The sequence below is a fragment of the Hippichthys cyanospilos genome, chromosome 9 (genome assembly GCF_059441005.1).
Source record: "Hippichthys cyanospilos isolate Australia breed blue-spotted pipefish chromosome 9, RoL_Hcya_1.0, whole genome shotgun sequence".
Taxonomy (NCBI): domain Eukaryota; kingdom Metazoa; phylum Chordata; class Actinopteri; order Syngnathiformes; family Syngnathidae; genus Hippichthys; species Hippichthys cyanospilos.
The window spans coordinates 9,687,188-9,708,829 of NC_142377.1; the positions used below are offsets into that span (position 1 = coordinate 9,687,188).

The 21,642-nt window shown below is 38.7% G+C and overlaps 2 protein-coding genes across 6 annotated transcripts; one reads left to right on the forward strand and one right to left on the reverse strand.

Moving 5' to 3' along the window:
- Positions 1-767: 767 nt before the first annotated feature.
- On the forward strand, positions 768-9,492 carry LOC148418759 (solute carrier family 41 member 1-like). Of its 5 annotated transcripts, XM_088422694.1 has the most exons (11): positions 2,892-3,108; positions 3,216-3,783; positions 4,129-4,236; positions 4,304-4,375; positions 4,658-4,802; positions 4,873-5,019; positions 5,623-5,767; positions 5,838-5,917; positions 6,772-6,906; positions 7,019-7,167; positions 7,954-9,492. In XM_088422694.1, exons 2-11 carry the CDS (start codon positions 3,589-3,591, stop codon positions 8,116-8,118), a joined length of 1,341 nt encoding a protein of 446 aa, XP_088278820.1. In that variant the 5' UTR covers positions 2,892-3,108; positions 3,216-3,588; the 3' UTR covers positions 8,119-9,492. The 5 variants fall into 5 exon arrangements, with proteins under 5 accessions (XP_088278821.1, XP_088278822.1, XP_088278820.1 ...); XM_088422695.1 differs by lacking the exons at positions 2,892-3,108; positions 3,216-3,783 and adding an exon at positions 768-1,285; XM_088422696.1 differs by having other exon boundaries at positions 2,891-3,783; positions 5,707-5,767.
- LOC148418760 (carbohydrate sulfotransferase 11-like) lies at positions 9,314-21,513 on the reverse strand. The gene is made up of 4 exons (XM_088422699.1): positions 21,335-21,513; positions 21,122-21,254; positions 14,456-14,535; positions 9,314-11,041 (listed from the first exon to the last, which is right to left on the reverse strand). Exons 2-4 carry the CDS (start codon positions 21,213-21,215, stop codon positions 10,199-10,201), a joined length of 1,017 nt encoding a protein of 338 aa, XP_088278825.1. The 5' UTR covers positions 21,216-21,254; positions 21,335-21,513; the 3' UTR covers positions 9,314-10,198.
- Positions 21,514-21,642: the final 129 nt, after the last annotated feature.

Sequence of the window (21,642 nt, forward strand, 5' to 3'; positions counted from 1 at the left end):
CATTTGTTTTAACTTTGTCTAACTATGAAATCCCATCACTTCTCTGGAGAGCCCATCAAATGGCAGCTTTGTTGAACCAATGGCGTTACATCGTGAAAGCTAGCATGCCATTTTTAATACTTTTTTAAGTATTACAAATTTTACTTTTTTAATACTAAAAAATTACACCCACACATGATACCCACACATGATAAATAATATAAATGTTTGAAAAAATATTAAATCTACCAAAAGATTCCGGCTCTACGCCAGCAATGTAAGAGGACACCATTATTTGATTTGATTTGTTGAACATACAAACACAATACAAAAGGAAATGAAAATAATAAAATAAATGTAAAATTAAGGAAAACAGTATCATCAATAGTAAGAAGATGCTGAAGAATTTGCAGAGTCTTACCCATTGTTTTTGCTAAGTTATTACATGATATTCAAATACTAAAAAAATTATACCCAGGAAAATAATATAGTATATCATAAATAAAACAGAAATACACACACCTATAATTTACAATTCTTTATAGAATATTAAGTTCATGCATGGATTTATTTTGCACTCTTTTTAAACCGCCCTTTATAAACAGAAAATAGCACCTTTGACAGAGACATACATTTGCTTTTTGTTAACTTTTTTTTTTAGATTTTTCTTTAAGTCATTTGTGCCCTCACAAACAATAACATCTCTCTGATTTTAAAAATATAAATATCAAAATATAACATATGAATCAATTAAATCTGTCTATAATTTTAAGGGGTTTTTGGAGGGAATTTGATGACTTTTTTTCATTTTATATTTAAGATTCTTTCTATTATATGAAAAGCAATTTTGCGTTGCTCAGCAGTTGTATTAATTTCAAAATGCCATGTACTGTAGGTTCATTTACAAAGTCTGAGCTGGCATATCGTAAAGATACAAATCTGACATCCAGAAATCTATCCATTTTTCTGTTTTATTGCACTTATGCTCTTCAGGTTTACGGCGCACTGGAGCCTGTCCAAACGGACTTTGTGCAGAAGTTGGACTACACCCACAACTGACTGCGATAGGAGCAATTTGCTATGCTACATCTGAACTGATCTTTTAGCAGTATTTGGATGTCAGTTGGAAATACATTTTGAAAGTTAGCATAGTGGCTAATATAACACAGATGCTGCTAAAATGGACATGTTCCAAATTTCAGCACATAAAGAATCTTCCGGGTTGATCTGCCTTCAGGTGATGCCTTCATATGTGCTGGCTGGGCTCGGCATGGTGACGGCCGGCATTCTGCTGGACCAAGTGCAGGTCAGTCAACAATTTATTTTGTGGATTAAATTATTGCTGTAAATGCCTTGCATGCACAGACCTGTTCATTTGTGTCCACTGTTGTGTCCATTTTGTTCCAGCGAGATAGAAATGTTGATTGCAATCCATTCAAACACATGAAATTTCACTGGAAAAGCAAGGAGGTCCACGTACGGGCACAAAAGTACTTAGTAGGGCAGCCCGAATGAGTCAAAAGACTGGAATAAAAATTAATGTCCACCACATAGGACACAAATGAATAGTGTGGTTTGCAGGACGATATCCTACATTTATTTAGATGAGTTAATGTGATGAACTTGAATTGTTTAATGTTTAATTAACAACAATAATATTTTTTTAAAAAAAAGTGCTATGTCTTTCTTATGCACAAGGACATCAGCTCTCATATTAGGGTACAGGTCCCCCTGGGGGTACATGAAGAGTCTTCGGGGGCGGTGGGGGTGGGGGTGGGGGGTGGGGGGGGGGGGGGGGCGCTTGAGGTTTTAAGAAGTTCTGCTGGTATACCAAAATCTAAATTAATGCTTTTTAATGCTGTGACACAAACAGTACATTTTCCTTTTCAGATTGAGAGCAAACTAATTGGAACATGAAGCATCTTATATTGTAGCTAAAAGTTGCTAGTTCACAGCAAATACAGTTTTATGATTTTTAATGCTGTAACAGAAAAAATATTTTTTGCCTTTTCAAATTGTAAGTACATCAAATGGAAAACGATGCAACTTATACTGTAGCTAAATTGTGGTAGTTAACAGCAAATCTAGTTTTATGCTTTTTAATCCTGTAACGGGAAAAACATTTTTGTCTTTTCAAATTGAGAGTACATCAATTGGAACATGGGGCAACTTATTGCTAGATTTTCCAAAACTAATGCAATTCACATGTACATCTTTTTTGCCATTTGAACCCAAGCACAATAAAGCACCTTGTCATAAAAATTATGTTCACATCTGTTTGTGCGTTTTCGCATGTGTCTGACTTGTCTCTTTGACCTGCCAAGATTTGATTTGTGAGCTGCAGCTGTTTGACGGTCGCTTTGACCTTGCGGGTGACCGCGTTCCATACAAACAGGACAGCCACGCAATCAAATATACACTTTGACACTTTCCCTAACATAGAGCTACACTAGCTGAACAAAGAGTTATGTGATTGATATTATTAAAATACTACCTAGTGTAATATCCATCCATTTGCTCTGCCACTTATCCTATGGTCCAATACAGGTAAACAAATGATGTAACGCTACTCTTCTGCAGCCTCATTATTCAAATTGCAACCAGAAGTCAGGAGGGAGAGCTACAGGGAACAAAGAACCACTCAGAGCAATGTTCCATGTCCCAAAGTCAAATTTGAGCTGAGTCATTGAGAGTGTGTATGTGAGAGAGATGCGGGAGGAAATCTCTTCAGTGCAGCCTTCCATAGGCACACACACACTATATATATATATATATATATATATATATATATATACACAGACATTTTTTTTCTCCAGTCAAGGATGCGCAGGTCTTTTTTTAGGCAATATCAGCAGCAGCACGTGTCAGTGACAGGTAGAGCACCTGCTGCCGGGGACACGTCACTCACCGAGGATGTAGGAGGGCAGAGGAAGGAGGAGCTATAGCAGGAGTGAGGGGAGAATAGAGCAGCGGCACCCTCTGAAAACAAGACGAAGAGGAGGGCTGAGGAAAGAAAATTGCTGGTCATTGCGGCCCTACGAAAATCGCATTCTGGGTGTTCGTTAGGAGAGAGGGAACTTTTGACCCTGGGATTGACAGCTCATCAGTGCCTGGATGAAACTGAAGAAGGTACTTCAGCTTAGCCAAGAGAGAGAGTTGTGGATGGAGATGGAGGTTAAGGAGGAGATGAGGACCGAGAAGAAGCTCTTGACTTTCTGGATGTCCTTGTCCCATAGGACCTGGACACTTTTTAGGCCCCGTGACAGGCCGGCCTTCCAGCGCTCCGCTTCTGCCGCCCGGCTACTTAAAAGTGAAGCATGAGGAATGTGTGAGTGCGAGAGAATGTGTGAGTGTGTGAGAGTGAGTGAGAGGCTCCGCAGACCTCCTGTGTCCAAATGGGGACTGTGCGCATGTGTTTGTGTGTAACGTGCACTTCCTGCTCTCAACTGGCTCAAAGCTACCACCTTTTTAGTCGCGAGTGGAGTTGATTGAGTGGAACAACAAAGCCATCGCTTGTGGTGAAGGAAAAATGTTCCCGCTAATGAGAATGGATATTTGACCACAGCAACGTAACCCTACCAGTAAACAATGGGTTAACAGCAAAAAGTCATGGTGGTGACCCATCTGGCGCTGGAGCTGCGTTTCCAAGGGAGGAAGCTGAGGGGCTTCAGCTGCAAACTGACCCGCTCGGCTCTCGGTTTCTTCCCGGAGAGCGCTTGGACTATCGCAGCCCAGGTTCTGGTGCCTTATTTCGTGTCTGGATTGGGCATGGTGGCGGCCGGCGTTGTCATGGAAACGGTGCAAGTACGGAACAGATTCTTGAACTCAGTCAAGTAAAAATATATCTTAGACGTTTATAGTTGTCAATGGCAGTTTAAGTGTTACCTCAGTGAAACAAAAGTGGATCTATAGGCACCAGTGGCCGTTAACGTTAGCTCAATAAAGACAAAATGGATCTACAGCCGTCAATGGCATTGAATGAGTTAGCTCATTAAAGTCAGAATGGATCTTTGACATCAGTCAATGTTATCTTAGTAAAGTAAAAATAGCTCTTTGACCAAAAAGCAAATGTCCACTACAATGGGCACGAATGAACACGCTGGCTCTCAGGATGTTAAATTGCAAAAAATGTCACGTGGTGTTTTTCAGCACTGGTCGGTCTTTCAAGAGATTTCCGAGGTTTTTATCTTGGTTCCAGCCCTGGTAGGACTGAAAGGGAATCTGGAGATGACTTTGGCATCCAGGCTGTCAACAGCTGTGAGTGCAAAACACACACACAATACAGAAACTCCCATATCGGTACCTGTGACGCTTGGATCTGCAGGCCAACACGGGACAGCTGGACGAACCTCAGCAGCAGTGGAGGACAGTTTGCTGTAATTTGGCTCTCATCCAGGTAATAGACACATCCCACAGCATTTGGGCCGAATACCATTTCGGTCAAATCACGTAGTGTTGGGAAAATGAAGCCTCGTGGTGCACCTTTGATCTCTTTTTGCTCCTCTAGATGGGGCTCTTTGTTTGAAGATAAAGGCTTGTACAATGGATTAAATTTCCAATGCTTCTTTAAACCAGGAGTGCCACAAGTGTTTCACGAGGCTTCATTTTCCGCTCACTATTGCTTACAATAGGAATCGGGTATAATGTGTCCTGCTGATTTAAATTTAATCCCTTGAAGGTGCAGGCCACGGTGGTGGGTTTCCTGGCCGCCGTGGCAGCAGTTAGCCTCGGGGGTGTGACCAGGGGTCGAGTTGATGTGGTCCACGCCGTCATCCTGTGCGCCAGTAGTATCACCACCGCCTTTATTGCTGCGCTGTCTTTAGGTCAGACAAATAAATACACAACACAGAGCATGTAGACACATGCAAAAATAACATCTTGCAACACGAGCAGGCCTTGTGATGGTGGCCGTGATCATTGGCTCCAGGAGAGTGGGCGTCAACCCAGACAATGTAGCCACGCCCATCGCTGCCAGTTTGGGTGATGTCATTACTCTGTCTTTGCTGGCTGGGGTCAGTAGCTTCTTCCTCTGCTACAGAGGTGAGAGATTGCGGAAATGTGACGTATTGCTCATAACGGTGGCTCTCAACCACAAAAAAAAATGTAGCACCAAAAACGAATACATAAGACAGCGATGAGACAACAATTTTAAAGGTGCATTAAGGAATTTTAAAAATGCGTCGGCCATCAAGGTTGCAGTTACGAGTAAGGCCTTAGGATGTCGCTGTTTTGTTAGAAACCTGGGACATGTTCCAATCGATTTTTTCCACCCAAAATTGCTTAGTGGGTACTTGATTGAGGAAAAAAAAAATCACAGGACGTGTATCACTGAAAAAAAGGTTGAGAATCACAGACTCATATCTCTCATCCAACTATGCTGCCGTCATTTTTGGCAATATTTTGTTTAGCAAGAAGAGGGCAGCAATGTTCACAATTGGGAGAGGGCCACAAGTTTTCATCACAGTACACTTACTAACCAGATAAGAGTACAAAATGGCATTTTAGATAAGGACAATATATGTATATGTACATATATTTGTCTGGTTTATTGTGATAATTATGATGATTATTCTTAGTAAATCAATATACATCTTTATTAATACTCGGTAGGTGGTCATTCTTTTGTGCTATAATCATGTCCAGAAACGTGGTACCTGCCCCTCAGTGTGTGCATCTTTTTCCTGCTTCTTGCGCCTCTGTGGATCCTCATCGCCCGCCAATCTCCAGCAATCAGAGAAGTCCTTCGGTCAGGCTGGCAGCCGGTGATTTTGGCCATGTCGCTCAGCAGGTGAGTTCAGTTTTACGTTCTCTCCTTCCTGGCAAAATCAAGTCATTTGTTCGATTTTTGTTGTTTGCAGTGTGGGTGGTTTGATTCTGGATAAAACAGTGAGTAATCCAGATTTTGAGGGCATGGCAGTGTTCACTCCAGTTATCAATGGTGAGTAGAATTAGAACCGCGAGATAGTTATTTAGATTTTTTTTTAATGATTTGTTAGATTACTGTGTATCAACACTCAATTTCAAAACTGTTTGATGGTTACCACCTTCTCTTAGTGACAGTTTGAGGCTTCTGTCGGCTTCTGTGTGTCAAAATCTCTTCTTGGATTTAGTATTCATACAACGCAAGGAAAAGGTGGAAAATCTCTATGGTGTAGCCTGAAATAAATAAAATGACCTAAACAAAGTTCTCTACATATCAACAACGCGCCATCTCAAGGCAACCAAATGAACTACATTCATGTTATCAACTGCTTCAGTTAATATTATAAATTTAAAGGGTTTAGAAGTGTTTTTTGGGGCTATATATTATGATGCATTTGAACGTGCTTTACTGTCAGTTGCATCAAGTAAAATATGACTAGTTTTTTCTGTGTAATGCCTCATGCTACTGTGTTACAGCAAAACGTAATGCATTATAGTAATTACATTACTTTTGTAATACATTACACAATCCCAACAACTTTATGTTTGAGTTCTTCAGCAAGTCCTGGCTGCAGACCACAGTTTGATGAGTGGATCAATTTGTGGGTGGAGCCAAATGTGCGACCACGCTCAGTAAATATTTGGCTCCACCGACACAGAGACTAAGCGCCTTTTCTTTTTTTGTTTACTCTGTTAAACTATTTCCTTAGCGACCTTAATGATATGCTATCTTTTGAACACTTTATTGAACAGTAAAATGAATTGTTATGAAATGTTTTCTGTTGTACTAAAGTTTCTACTTCCTCATCGGCTACTACTAATGCACTAGATGCTTAATAGTAATACCTTAAATAGTTCTAATCCATGTAGGTGTCGGAGGAAATTTGGTAGCCATCCAGGCTAGCAGGATGTCTACCTACCTTCATTATAGGAGCGTTCCTGGAGTTCTGCCATTCAAAATCAACGTGAACTGTCCTGGACCCTTTGCTACTTTTTTTTCTCCAGGTCAAAAACACATCCAAAAAAAGACATGCATGAAAGCAGAGTTTTACGACTCGTAATGGAAAACAGACTCCTCACATGTATATGGTTCATGTTTTTTTCTGCATCTGTTTAGACGCGAATTCCAAATCAGCCAGAGTCTTGGCCATGCTTGTGGTCCCGGGTCATCTTCTGTTTCTATACATGATCCATCTTGTGCAGGCAGGCCACACAGCCATCACAGCTGCCTTCATCGTTTGCTATCTGTCTGCAGCACTGCTTCAGGTGACATCAAAATCCCTTCTATCTATCTATCTATCTATCTATCTATCTATCTATATATATATATATATATATATATATATATATATATATATATATATATATATATATATATATATCTATATCTATATATATATATATATATATATATATATATATATATATATATCTATATCTATATATATATATATATATATGTATATATATATATATATATATATATATATATATATATATATATATATATATATATATATATATTAGGGCTAGGTGATATGGCCCAATTCAGTCAGCCAGTTGATTTCATCAAAGTTTTAATTGTGTATTAAACCATATTTTTTTTAAGTGGTGTGCAAAATGTTCCGGCACAAATAAGGTATACTTCTTTGAAATCAGTTTTATCGTAAATGTATTTGTAGCTAGTGCAGAAAATAGCTGTTCAAAGCTTGTGCACAGCATTTTCACCAGAGCTTTTTAACGCTCTGATCAACAACAAAACAAAACCACACTGAAAATAGAAATAGCATTTTTCTATAATATTTAATCTATTTATTGTTCATATTTATTGGAAATGCACCAATCGGAGCAGAGCTACCACTTTTATGAACACATATAAATGAAAGACAATTGCATTAAATGAGCCAAAAATGTCAAACCATTTTGATAAGCATTTCAGTCATACACTACAAACCAGTCCAAAGCTAAGAGTAGGAAATCAACCGCTAACTACCACTTCAGACTTCAGATGGATGATGATTTTGAGATTTCTCACCTGCTGTCATGGAGCAGGTGGTGATTCTTCTGCATGCGGCCAACGTGATGGTGAGGTGGCTCTGGCAAAGGGGCTTGGACCCGGATAACTTCTCCATCCCGTACCTGACAGCTCTGGGTGACCTGCTGGGAACTGGTTTTCTGGCCCTGAGCTTCAGACTGATTCAGAAGATCAGCATCTGAGATGTCGGGATTTGACCAACACATCTGATGCACTGGGACCTTTACACTCATGCAGGACTTATTTCTGGTTAGTGAGGTACCAGATGGGTGAATCCATTCTTCACCAAACTTTGCCACTTGGAGTTGTGGAGCAAATCTGCTAATGTGCAAGTAAAATACAAGTTATCAAAGATATAAGTGGCACTGTTATGTTACACAAAATATTAGTTATCACATAGGCCTTGATATCGCCATTGAAATTCCGGGACACGGAGTAGTGACCTTGAATATTAAAGTTACGTACTTGCTGAGCTTAGATGTGTAAGCTAGTCAATTTGTAGAAATAATACTACATAAGGGTACACCATTGGCTGACAGCAGTTACTAATATCAATATAAAAGTACAAAACTAGGAATAAATTAGCAGAGTGTATAGTCTACTTCAGTAATTCTCAAATAGTACATTAAGGCATTTCAGGGGCAACCTGAAATTGTATCAGAAGTTCTTATTTAATTTTCTTTTTTTTAAAGCCGGAAGAGGAATAACATTTTTCTTTTCAAAGTAAGAGCAAATTAATTGGAAGATAAAACAACTCATAGTCTAATTGTGATATAGGTAAGACAGGCAAGGTATGACATTGACAGTACGAATGATACATTTTATCATTTTATTCTTCCATGTTGCTAGGAGGGTCAAACTCTCGAATTTATTTGTTTTTTTCCCATCTCTGAGTTACGACTTCTTACAAATCTCTGGAATGTATTCGTTCACTGAAGTGCATTTTGAGGTGGTGAAAGCTTTCACATTTGAGTGCCCACTATGAGCAGAAGTTTCATCTCCATGGAAATTTTAGATGACAAGGCCAATATTAATTCTGCTCTGTACACTTTTTGTCAGATTTTATACTTCATACTAACAAAATGATTACATAGACTGAATAAATAAATGTTAGCTATTCTAATATTTTAGAGAGTTGTCAGTTGATCTCCTCCTGAGACAGACTATTCATTTGTGTCCACTGTTCTGGAACATTTGTTTTTGGTCTTTATCGTTTGACTCTTTCGGGCTACCCGACTAAGTCCTATTGCCCTCAATAGAGGACATTCTGGACTTTCCATTGAGGTTTCACGTGTTTGGGTGGGATGCAATTCACTTTGCCGTCAGGCTTTGACAAAATGGACACAAATGTGGACACAAAAGAAGATGCTGGAGTGCTTCATTTTCCCATGAGATGTTTCTTTGAACTTTTTGCACAAAACTGATCCACTTCTGTAAAAAGTCCTTTTTTTTCTGGAATGTATTTAGAATGACTAGAATCGTACCGAAATGTTTGCTATGATTGTCATGCATTAGTGCTGCGCTCATAGTCTCAATAAATTTTTGTTGCTGAGTGACATTTATTTGAAAAACATTTTTATGGTTCTAGTCTGATGCATTTCAGTCAAAGATAGCACAATAAATTAAAAAAAAAACAATTCTGTAACAACATTATAAAATGGAACACAGGCACATTTGCAAATCCTTTTCTCTGGGGTGAAGGTAAGGTTGACCATGAAAAGGCACATATGAGACATTCACTGTCCAAATGCAATTGTAAACTTTCATTGTGCTGACGTCAACCCCAAACAGAGAAATCACATTTGTTGTGCAAATTCACTGGGAATACAAATGAATGAAATATAAAATGAAATTGCTCACACAATCACAGACGAGTACTCAATCACTGCTGTTTACAATCAAATATAAATTGGTACCGAGTTTGGGTCTGAGTCACCTGATTTTGAGGATCTGCCAAGTTCCAAAGTCCGATCCTAACATGAGACCTTTGTGGAGAAGCGGTTTGGACCGAATACATCTGAAAATGTGGAAAATATCTCTTCAAATTAGAGTAAAGCGGTCGAATTTGGGGGGGGGGCAACAATTCCTTTAGGAAGAAGAGTAGCCTGGTTTTTTTGTGGTGAATTTGTCACGGGAAACTATCATGTCGAAGCATTTGAAGTGCTGAAATCTGCGCCACTTGTCACGTAGCTATTATGAGCGTTGTCAAAACAGCATCTTCGTCGGAAACCTATGGACGTGCAAGGCAACAGGTCCGCCCGGTCAAAACTTGAGGTATGCCGGCACCGAGTAGTTAAACAAGAGGAAGTCCATGCGAAAGAGGTTATACAGCTTCTTCTGATAAAACGGACTGATGTTGAGGAAGAGCTGCGCGGCCATGTCTCCCGTAGTCCTGGCGCTCTTGGACGAGGCGGGAAACCTGACGCGGTCCTCCACCCCGGCCAGCCGGAGCACGTAGCTGGAGTCCTGCTCCAGGGTTTCGTATTTGCCCACCACGTCGTAGTGGATGAGGCAGGGGTGGCAAAGCGAGTGCACCCGCTCCCAGTGCTCGTTGAAGGGTTCTTCCATCTGGGTGGCCGGGTCCACCAGGTAATACACAAACTCCTCGAAGGAGACGTCGTCGCCTTTCTCCAGCGCTTCCGGCTGAGGGTCGGGCCTGTGCCGGCGTACGATCTTGGTGCCGTATCGTTTATGGAAAGCCGTGTTGTAGCGTCGCGTGAATTTGTTTCGGTAGGCCGACACCAGCCGCTCGAACGGCTCGCGTACGAAGACAAACTTCAAGTAGGAGCGTAAGCGCTGGTTGATCTGCGGGGCGGAGTACTCGGACAAGGTGCGCAGTTTTCCCGGGACGTGGGCCTCGTTTGCCGGGATCCCCAGCGGGTCTCGCTGGGCTCCGGCGGCGCCGGTCAGGACCATGAATACTCGCTTCCAGTTGGTGCAAGCCACTTTGGGGACATAGCAGTACAGCAAGCCGTGCTGGTCGTCCACGATAATGTGCTTAAGGTCTTCTGGGATCAGGACTCTTCGTTTACGGGTGTAGGAGCGGCAGGCGTCTTCTAGAAACTCCCGGCGCCCTTGATGGACTGCCTGCACCGCTGACTCCACCTACAAGGGGCAAAACGAGTTCAAAACAAACTTTCTATTTGGAAGTCCAAGGTTTGCGGATGGAAACAAAAACGGTGGAGACGGCAAGTGGGTGCACACAGAATTAGGGTTTGAGTTTTGGGATCGAATCAAAGTCTCAGACCATGCGATTTTGCGATAACCGGCTGGGTATCTATGGCACAATGAACTTGAGCTGTGTTGCGAGGAAAAGGAAAAACAGCTGCTTCGAGTGCATTCGTTACACTGTCGCTGCGTTCACTGACCGCTCCAAATGTGTGAAATCTGAAACTGGAACTTATGGATATGAACACAAGAAAATATGATGAATATACAAAGATGAGATTTATGCTATTTTGCTATAATTTTTACATTGTCGCCAAACTGTTGGTGCCTCCTTTACACGGTAACGTAGAAACATTATATAACCTGTTACAGTTGCGGGTACTAGCTTCAAAATTGACCCGTCAACTGATATTTGACGCTTTAAGTGGTTTACTAATTTCACTAAAGCCCCATCACAAATAAAAACACGATGAAATAAAATTCATAAAATCAAAAATAAAAAGATTTTTTTTACATATGCTAATACCAATAATCACATATTTATACTGTACTAGTAAGTAGTAAAGTATGTCTTGCTTTACTTGAAACACTTTTTAAAACAATTCAAAAGGACTTCCTTGCTCGCAAAACTTCATCGGTGTCCTTGCATTATTAGAGTAATAGCTCTTAATGTTGTGATGGTATGATGCCATTTTTTTGTCATGTTTTAAAGGTTGTTTTGAACGTACTATTGTGATTATTCTATATCAAGTGCTGCGCACGGAGGAACGATATTGAGAGAAAAAAAACCTTCCAAGTTCATGAAGTTCATGAAGATGGTTTGTTTTCCATCAGTGTATATGTTTTTCCCGCTTAAGCAGAAACAGATTTCATGATCGGACGCAATGTTCTCACGGGTGTCAAGCCGCGGGGAAGTACATTTCTATTCTGTTCACAAACTCTAATCTGTGATGAATTATTTACGACTGTAGGTTGAAAGTGTATGATTGGATTCAGAGGCACAGCAACAAAGACAAACAAAGAGAGAAAAAAAAAAAAGATGAAATATTCACCATGGAATATTCACTATAGAAGTCATGCATGCTACGTCTTTGATGCCAACATCTGCGCTCATCCCAGTCGATTTACAGATCTTTCTCTCAGGCTCAATTAATCCCTTCAATCGTTTCCTGATTCCAGCTGCAGCCATTTGCCTTCAATATTTTCACTGATTTGTTTCGAAGCATCTTTTTCTTTAATAAATCTCTTAGTATTTTATTCAGCAACTCTAGAAAATAGACAGTGAGTGACTCTAACACAATCTAACGACGTCGCTTCAAGACCCAATCAATTGACTCTTAATTTGAAAAGAAAAATGTACTGCATTAAAATGCATTTGGTTAGAATTGTTTGATACCTGCAGGAACGCTGCTAAATATCTCACCTAGACCTCCTGAGGTGCCTTCAAGTACTACTTGACAACCGCTGACCTACACTGGATGACCACAACACGTCCCAGTAGGAATCCTCTAATTACGAACTTGTAATATTTCTGAAACCAAACAATCTGGTTCTAATATTAACGTCATTTCAAATGAAATTGGCAATGGTTTTACATTACACGGAATGTGAAAATAAAACTTAGTGCCTCAGAGATACAAAACTAAATCAGGCCTGACAGCGAGCCTATGCATTCCTTACACAACATCCAAAAATTGTATGTTTCAAGAGTCCGGCTTTTTCTTCCTTTGGCAGTTAAGCCCACAGTAAAGCTGCTGAGTTCTTCATTGTCTGCAGCTTGACCTTGCCAAGGAAAACACATCAATAAATGTCACTGTGCTTAAGTCAGCAAATATGTTGGAGTTTTTTCCCCCTTCGAAATTAAAGCATAAAAGTGTCCGTGATTGGCATGGAATATATGACCTCGGCCAAGACGCCAGAGAGATTAGAGGAATTACTTGAATATCAGTCAGGATCTTCATTCAATGAGGTGAAACTAAACAGAACTTTTAGAAGAGTGTTTACATAAACTTGCAAATAGTGGCTAACCGCAGTAGCACACGTGCAACCGGTTATACAATTTCACCAAAAGAACTGTTTCTTTCTTTATTATTTATACTCGTGAATTTAATGTTACGTTCACGTGCCTCCGCCGTCCTTGCGCCCGATGCGGCAGAGCTAAGATGTTCACCGTATCGTTTCGTTGCATTGTTCGACGTTGATTATTATGAATCTATCTGCCGGAGGACAAAGATAATTTTGCCAACGTCAATTAGCGTTCGGGCTGTACGATTATGGCCAAAATAATAATCACGATTATTTTGGTCAATGTTAAAATCATGGTTATTAATTACGATTATTCATCAAGTTTAGTCAAACGTTTATTTATTGCCCTTTGTAAAACAAGCTATAAACAAGGCTTCAAGGCTTGATCATTACAAATAATAATAATAATAAACTACAATAAATAAAGTAAATAATTAACTTACTTGCTGAGTGCAAACCAATGAAAAAAAATGAAGACTAAGCCTACTTAGAACCAAGCACATTGTTTACATTTAACCAAATTATAATCAATTAGCAGTGGAAGGGTCATTTTCGACAGCGATTAAAATTTTCGATTGCAATTAAAATTCGATTAATTGTGCAGCCCTAATTAGCGTGCATCCCAGTTGTGGTGCTGAACTGTATCGGCGGAGCATAATCTCAGCTCACTAGTAGCACTCGGCACGCCTTAGTATATAATGTGTTAAAAAGGTAATAGACGTTACTGTATACCTTAAGAACAAAAGTATATGCTGACATACTTTGAATCCTGCATGGATCTTAACCTCCATTAATTTCTGCTATCCAGTAATCCTAAAACCTTTCCAGCCGAAGACAATGGAATTTCACTGGTAGCAATTACAACAGCAACATCGTGTTCTCAGTTTGAGGCCTATTTGTAACTTCTTTCCAGCTGATGAAAAAAGTAACTGTACAACATGTTTTCACTGAAGGATGAAGTGATTTTGTTAGGAATGACTTTTGTTGCATCCAGAAGGACACTTGAGCCTTCAGCAAGTGGAACCAATATGTTTCTTGGCACCGTGCTGCAAAAGGTTACATTGTCACGTGTGAGAAGTGCTCGATAAATAACGTTGGATTAGTTTTGTGTTTGTGAGTCAAATTTAAATCTCCTTTCCTGAGATTAGAAACAAGAGCAATAATTGTATTCACTTAAAAGCACATTTCATTACGATATGAAAATAGAAAAAAAACATCATTTTGAAGTGAATAAACACTATGTAAGACTTGGTAATGCTACGGAATAAACAAAGGCTTCTGGACCAACACTAAATATAGATTGCGTGGAGTTTGGGGGACTCTTACCTGGTCCCCATCATAAAGTGTCTGCAGAGGACTCCTCCTGGGCTTCTGCCCATTGCTCCTTTCCCTAAGTTGCTCCGAAGCTGAGGGAACATGAGCAAACAAAGTACCAGTCAGTAAATTATGCTGGAATGAGCTGCAAAAAAAAAAAAAAAAGAAAGTCAAAGCATTAAGCATTTAGGTCCACATAAAGAAAATATGGTTAGGATGAGCATGTGGAACACTAGAAAATTCGAGCTGGAACTGGAGCATTTTATACTTTATTTCTAAACTAGAGGACAAACAAGCAGCAAAACAGTAATTGTGAGCACAAAACAGAAATGACACCTGCTACGGAGAAATGTGACATCTGCAAAGACAGCTGCCGGATAAAAACAAGCCAATGCAATTTCTAGCAGCACAATTTCCAACTATTAACTATTCAATCTCAAAGGCATGTTCACACATCTCTTCAAGGTCCAAACATTTATTCCCAGGTACTCTTTTTTTTTTTTTCTTTTCCAAAAATAATCAAGCGCCTGTGTAAAATAGGGTCTGAAAATGGCTGGTTACAATTAACTCATTTTTTCCAGTTTATATATATATATATATATATATATATATATATATATATATATATATATATATATATATATATATATATATATATATATATATATATATATGCACACACACACACACAATTAAAATTCAATGTCTTTGGCATTGAATGAGTTCATGTTCAACTGAAATGTGAAAATAACAGAAACACGATTAGAGGTAAAATGATGGACACATGAGGATAGCGAATGTCCTCTCCAGGGATGGAAGACAACAACAACAAAAATCTTCAAGCTTCTTGGCGGTATTTTTGATGTTATTTTGAAATGAAAGCGACTCTTTGGGATGACCTACTTTAAAAGAAAAAACACTTTAAATCAAATTCCGACAGCTAAGAAAACAAAGTACAGCCTTGTGAAATTATTGATATTTGAGATGCACTTCTTCTTGTGGGACACAATTCTGTTTAGTCATCACAAACATGATTAGCTATTCAGCTTCCTGGCTGGAGAGAAGGTCAAAATGTTACAGAGTCATGAAAATCGGACTTTCTTTTAAAGTGAACGTTAAGGTTTTGGTGTGGTTGAAGTTGTCTGAGGGTGTTTGTGTATCTTTTTCCACAAAATGGCGTGATTGGGTCAGTTCAAGTTGGCTGTGGAAAGAGCTGCCTAAATAATTTTCTATGACCTAGTTTGTCTTTATTCATTTCTCAGATTTCCTATTTAAATTTCATCGTCTATACAAAAAAATTAAGGATAGAACGATCCCATTTGGAGCTTAGTTGTCCAGTGCACTAGTAGCTTTTCTTCGGATCCATTTATTAGTTTAATTCATTCGGATGATGCCATCGTATTGGTTTGCTAGCTTCTTCATAGTGTGTAGATAAGATGATGATGACGTCACACTTTGCGTCATTAGTGGAGTATTGTGTGTGTGATTTTTTTTTTTTTTTTAACCAAGGTACTTATTGCAACAGTATTATCTATAGCTGTTACACTTTCTTCAAAGCATGTTTAGGGTGACTTTATTTTATGTCGCATATACTTTGAGGGAAAAAGCTTTATTCTCTATAAAGATTATGTAAGGACCCCTACAAATTAATCCTTTTTAAAAATAACAAAAAAAATATTTAAATCGACTTTCAACAACTGTTAACTAAGTAATTCCCCATATATAGTGCGCACCTGTGTATAGGACGCACTCTTAATTTTGGGGTCAAATTCTGGTATTTTGTATGTTACAGTGTTTAACATGCACCGACACTTTGGCAACAAAACTATAGAAAAACAGAATAAATCTCATTTTAGTAAATTCTTCATATTGTCGTGTTCATATCCGTGAGTTATATATTTGTTGCGCGTTAAGTGTGTTTCAGATTTCCTACATTGTGAGTGGTCAGTAAACGCCTTGCCAGTGTAACGTTGAATACACTCGAAGCAGTTGTTTTCTTTTCGTCACGATACAGCTTGAGTTTATTTAGCATAAAAACACGGAGTTGCACAGCATCCGTTATCCACCAACTTTATTACTGTGCGCGTATATGCCAAAAGACCACAATTAACAAACGAATCCAGTAAAATACCTGTTCGTGTTTTATAACTTGAATCACCTGGAGACATCACAACTTTTACATAATCCATTCCATTTCAGTAATATTCCTGTAAGTGAACAAGGATGGGCTCGGATGTTGGTTGAATCTGCTTGCTTCTTTTTATTGAAAATAATGTCGCGAGACCCTCATCTAAAATGAGATGCTGTTTGCTGCAACAGGCACTGGCTTCTAAAAGCCAACTGATTTCAGCCCTCTATCTCGTCCCGTAATCCATACTTCTAGCCTTTATTTTTTGGGGAAAAAAGTGCATCTTATTTTTAAGGACTTGAGGTACTTTTTACGGTGTTCATACAAGTTACAGGTTAGTGTAAATCAGACAAAATTGAACAAGTGCATCAACGTACCTGAAATAATAAACAAAATGATGACAATCCTTATTTTATTGCAATTACCCCCCCACCCCCCCCCACCCCCTCGAATGTTGATTTTTAGGAAAATTGAAGGATTAGTGTGCTTTTATAGTCTGAAAAGTACAGTATATTGACAGGATTGTACTGTCATCTCTTGTTTCATGGAACACCTTTTTTTTTACTTTCAAGAATTTGCATTTTCCCAGCTACAGTATTCCCAATTTCAGGGTGTGGAATGCGTTTTCAAAACAAACTAAATGTAGAATTTCTGAAGCCCCCCAAGGCCATCCCACCCACTGTTCCACAGAGATTCCTCCGAAGAGCATAGCAAGGACGCAGTGGCTGGAATCGGTTTAACCCCGTCTAGACCCAAACGCGCAAATCCCTTTCCTCTGCATTCCTCTGGACCTGTTCAGAAACAGGAGCTTTGGCGATGCAAAACGTATAGAAGACGATGTGTGTTAGTCCCGTCTCAGTCATAAACGGACCTCTGTTTTTTGGTCCCACCGGGAGAGGCAGCCCCCTCCCTTGCCCCCACCTCGGCCATTCCGGCCCGGAGGCTTTTACTGAGAGAGACACTGTACAAGGGAGAGCCTGATCATTTTGCCCACAAATGTGTGTGTTTTAAGGGTGTTAGTGCAAAGGCAGGGCATGTGGGTGGTGCCATGACGGTTTATTGAATCTTCGAAGAATGAAGCGTATGCTGATGTAAGGTTACAGCTCATTTGTATGTGCAATGTCATCTGAAGAAAACTTCTTGGGTATTTATTTAAAACAAACAAACAAACAAACAAACAGAAATTATGAAAAACTTCCATGGCTGTGAGCAAAATGGTCACGAAGTATGACTGCCACTATCAAACATTTTTATGATTGCTTATTCTATCAATTACTCCATTGATTAATTGAAACCCTATACAATTTGATTTTGCATAAAAGTGTAGTGAAAACATTTTTTTCTGGATTACTGTTTGTTTACCCATTACTGCCATTTATTTGGTATGGTTTAGTGGTTAAAAAAATAGCTATATAACTATTAAACAATATCAAAAGAGGAATTGATGTACTCATCAACATTTATGAATCATTGTTTTCAAACTAAAAGCAGATGTTTGCAAATGTCTTAGTTTGTTAAAACAAATGATAATTGCTCTATTTTCTTGATAGACTACAAAAATCAATGAATTACTGTAGAGAGGCTGATTTCAGAAGACCTAAACAATTACTTGTTTAATAAAATAGCTGTCGATTAAATTGACATTCGATTAGTTGTTAATTGATTAACTAGCGCTATTCTGTGCGCCACCCCTTTTCAGCACGTGCGAGTAAACAAGACTTTTTTTTAGCAGCATTTAGGTAAGTTCATATGATTTAAAAGGTTCTATAATATCACATTTTCAGACCACTGGACACACTTAAAATCCTTTAATTTTCTCCAAAATTAACATTGTGATGCATAATCAGGTGCACCTCATGCATATTTAATAAATGAAAAAATATATTTGATAATAGAAAAAAATACCGTTAATGGAAAAACATACAGTATTATAGTGAAAAATTGTATAACGTGATTTTTTTTAAAATAAACAAAACAGCATTTATAAACAAAAACATACTCTTATGAAAAAATATAAAATAAACTAAAACCTAATGCAATGCATGGAAAATAAAGGAAAAAACACTTCTCGTGAACTAAAAAGCATTTATAGCACAAAAAACACACTACTATATAGAGCAAATAAAAACATGAAAAATATAACTTGGAAAACGTCACTTATTGTGGGTATTTTTTGGAACAGAAAAATGAGGGAAACAAGCAAATTTTAAATCTGACTGTTTTTTGCTGAATGCATTTATGAAAACAAGCATCAAATAAAACAGTTGATGTTTGTTTTAGTATGTAACTATCCTCCGACAGTTTAAGCAAACACCAAAGTGCACACTTTATCAACGATGTCGCGACAACAAGAAAAAAAAAGTAAGTTTTTATGAATGAAAATAAATTGCTTTGCAAGATGACCGCTTGTGCATTAAACTGTACTTTATTTCACCGTTTTTCTATCCGTCAAATAAGACAGAAATCCCTCCTCATTGTCCATAGGTTTCCACCCTCCATACCCTTTTGACTCGATACTCGATAGCGGCTTTTACATAAGCCATAAATTGTAAGCACTTGACAAAATTAAATGCAAGAGCTTCCAATAGCCGCAAAAATGTACTTGACAAGCACAGCAGCCTATTTCTGCATGCACCAAACAGCACGGGTCCACACCGCATGAGGCAGGTCTTTTTGGATCCGGAACAACTGTACACATAACTCAGGCTCCATGCTAAACATGGCACATTTTCAGAACTAAGTTGCCTCCCAACCGGCACGGGATATGAAGTACTGCATACGTTTTTTGGCCCATGATATTGCAAGGGATGTGTGAATGAGGCCATTGTGTGTGGCCAAAGGACCCGGGTTCAGGCAAATCCTGCAACCCACCCAGCTGAGGAAACACTCATCATCCGCTGAGCGCTTTGCTAATGAAATTGTTCCTCACCTTATTTTTGCTTGTAGTATGTTCAGATCATTTCTTAGTTCGAAATTGTAGTTGTGTTTGCTATAGAAACAGAACGTAATTAAACCTTGATACAAACTGTGAAATGTCATCTTTTATGATTTCATGCTTTAACATTGATGTGTGTATGCTAAATTGCAGACATGTAATCATTTTTGTATCAATTTTTTTTCATCAAACATTTCTGTTTATCTTTGCAGCCAAAAAAAAGTGTTGAAACTGGGCTTGCTGCATTATATTGACAAATTGCATCAAATTTTCAGGTGTAAGTCGCAGCTCATGTTTTTTCAAGACCCAAAACACTCAACTAGACTCTAGAATAATTTTTTTGTAGTAACTGCTGGATATTTTTTAATTCATAGAAGGGTACCAACAATTTGTTTCCATTTGTGTCTACTTTAGAAAAAGTACACTTTGACATGACACACCTACACACATTTTGTATCCTGTACATACAGTACATACTTACTGTACTTCATATTGCAAGTATGCAGTACAATATATACAGAAATTCCAATATTTCCCATTTTTTTCCATGGTACCTGAACATCTGATTGCAACAAAACAAAAGAACACAAAACAATTACACTCTATGAAACTATTATTTTTGTTCTCTAATAAATATTTATACTTATTCATATTCATTTACTATGCACCAATTGGAGTTGGGGCCCCAATTTCATTATATATGCTATACAATGAGAATAAAGACATTCTATTCTAAGAAAAATGAATAATTATGCAGAGGTATATTGCAACATTTGCATACTGGTTGATATATACATTAGAATTAATTCATTATTCGGCAAATTAAACACGTTGAAATCCTATCATCTAGTTGAATTCAAAACAGCACAAATAAAGCAAAGAATAATTAAGTTTGCCACAGGTTTTCAAAATCAGAGTGTCATTCTAGTTTGAGGGGCACACATGATTTTAAAATATGTAAGATAAGAACTAATGAAAAGCAATTGTGTGTCCCTGTAAGGGGTGTTAACTTATGGAATAACTGGAATAAAAAATGTGAATCATTTGCTGTCTTTAAGAGAGATTTAGAAAGACGGTCTCTGGTATCTATAAATGATCCTTCACGTCATTTATTTTTGATCATATTTTACTTATGAATTTTCTTTTATAAAATATTTATGTGATCAATAAATCAAAATCAAATTAAGATAGATACAACGGTGTAGCCAGCGCTATTTCTGTGGTAACCAAAGGGTGGCAAGCACAGTCAGAGATTAAAGAAAAAAAAAAAAAAAAAAAAAAAAAGAGTATTTCACCATATAAATGTAAATATTTAGATAATACAAATAATAGACTGGTAACATGGGATCAAGGCATGAATGGCAAAAATATCAACATCAGGGTGACATGGTTGGCGCCCCCCCACCCCGATGGCAAAAGAGTAGCTCCGCCCCTAAAGCGCGATAGATAGATAGATAGATAGATAGATAGATAGATATGCAATGAATTTACTTTGCATGATCAAATTGAGAGAGAGAGAGAGAGAGAGAGAGAGAGAGAGAGAGAGAGAGAGAGAGAGAGAGAGAGAGAGAGAGAGAGAGAGAGAGAGAAACGCTCGTGTCCGTTGTCTACTCACCTGGTTTAAAATTGCTGTTGAAATAGAAAATGACCATCACGAAGCATCCTAGGCTTAATGCAAAAAGCATTCGAATGTTTTTAGGTTTCCTCATGGTGAGTCCTCGGAAGGAGACCGAGTTGACGAGCGATTCCTGCCGGGGTTCATGCAAAACGGCGTTTTTGTTGGGACCGACTGGCTACTTGATGACGGGCATCGATCCGTTTTTCTGACCTTTGCTGCTTTTTCGCGTCCAATGCATTCTGGTGTGACATGTCCGGCGGGGTATCTCGGTACCGAAGCCGGTTCGAGGAGAAGGCTTCAGCGAGTGTCAGAGCAGGCGAGGCATTTTATTCAAAGGTGCTTTTGGACCCGGGTGGCTTCTTTCCAAAGGCTCCGTCCCCTGTTAACTCTTCCCTTCCCGGGCCGGATGCAGTACGCTGCTTGCTTTGGCCGCACTGGAGGGCGGTATAGAACCCTTCAATGTAAAACGCTGACTGGACCGATCATGTTCTGACGCATTTGTTAACTCATAATTAATT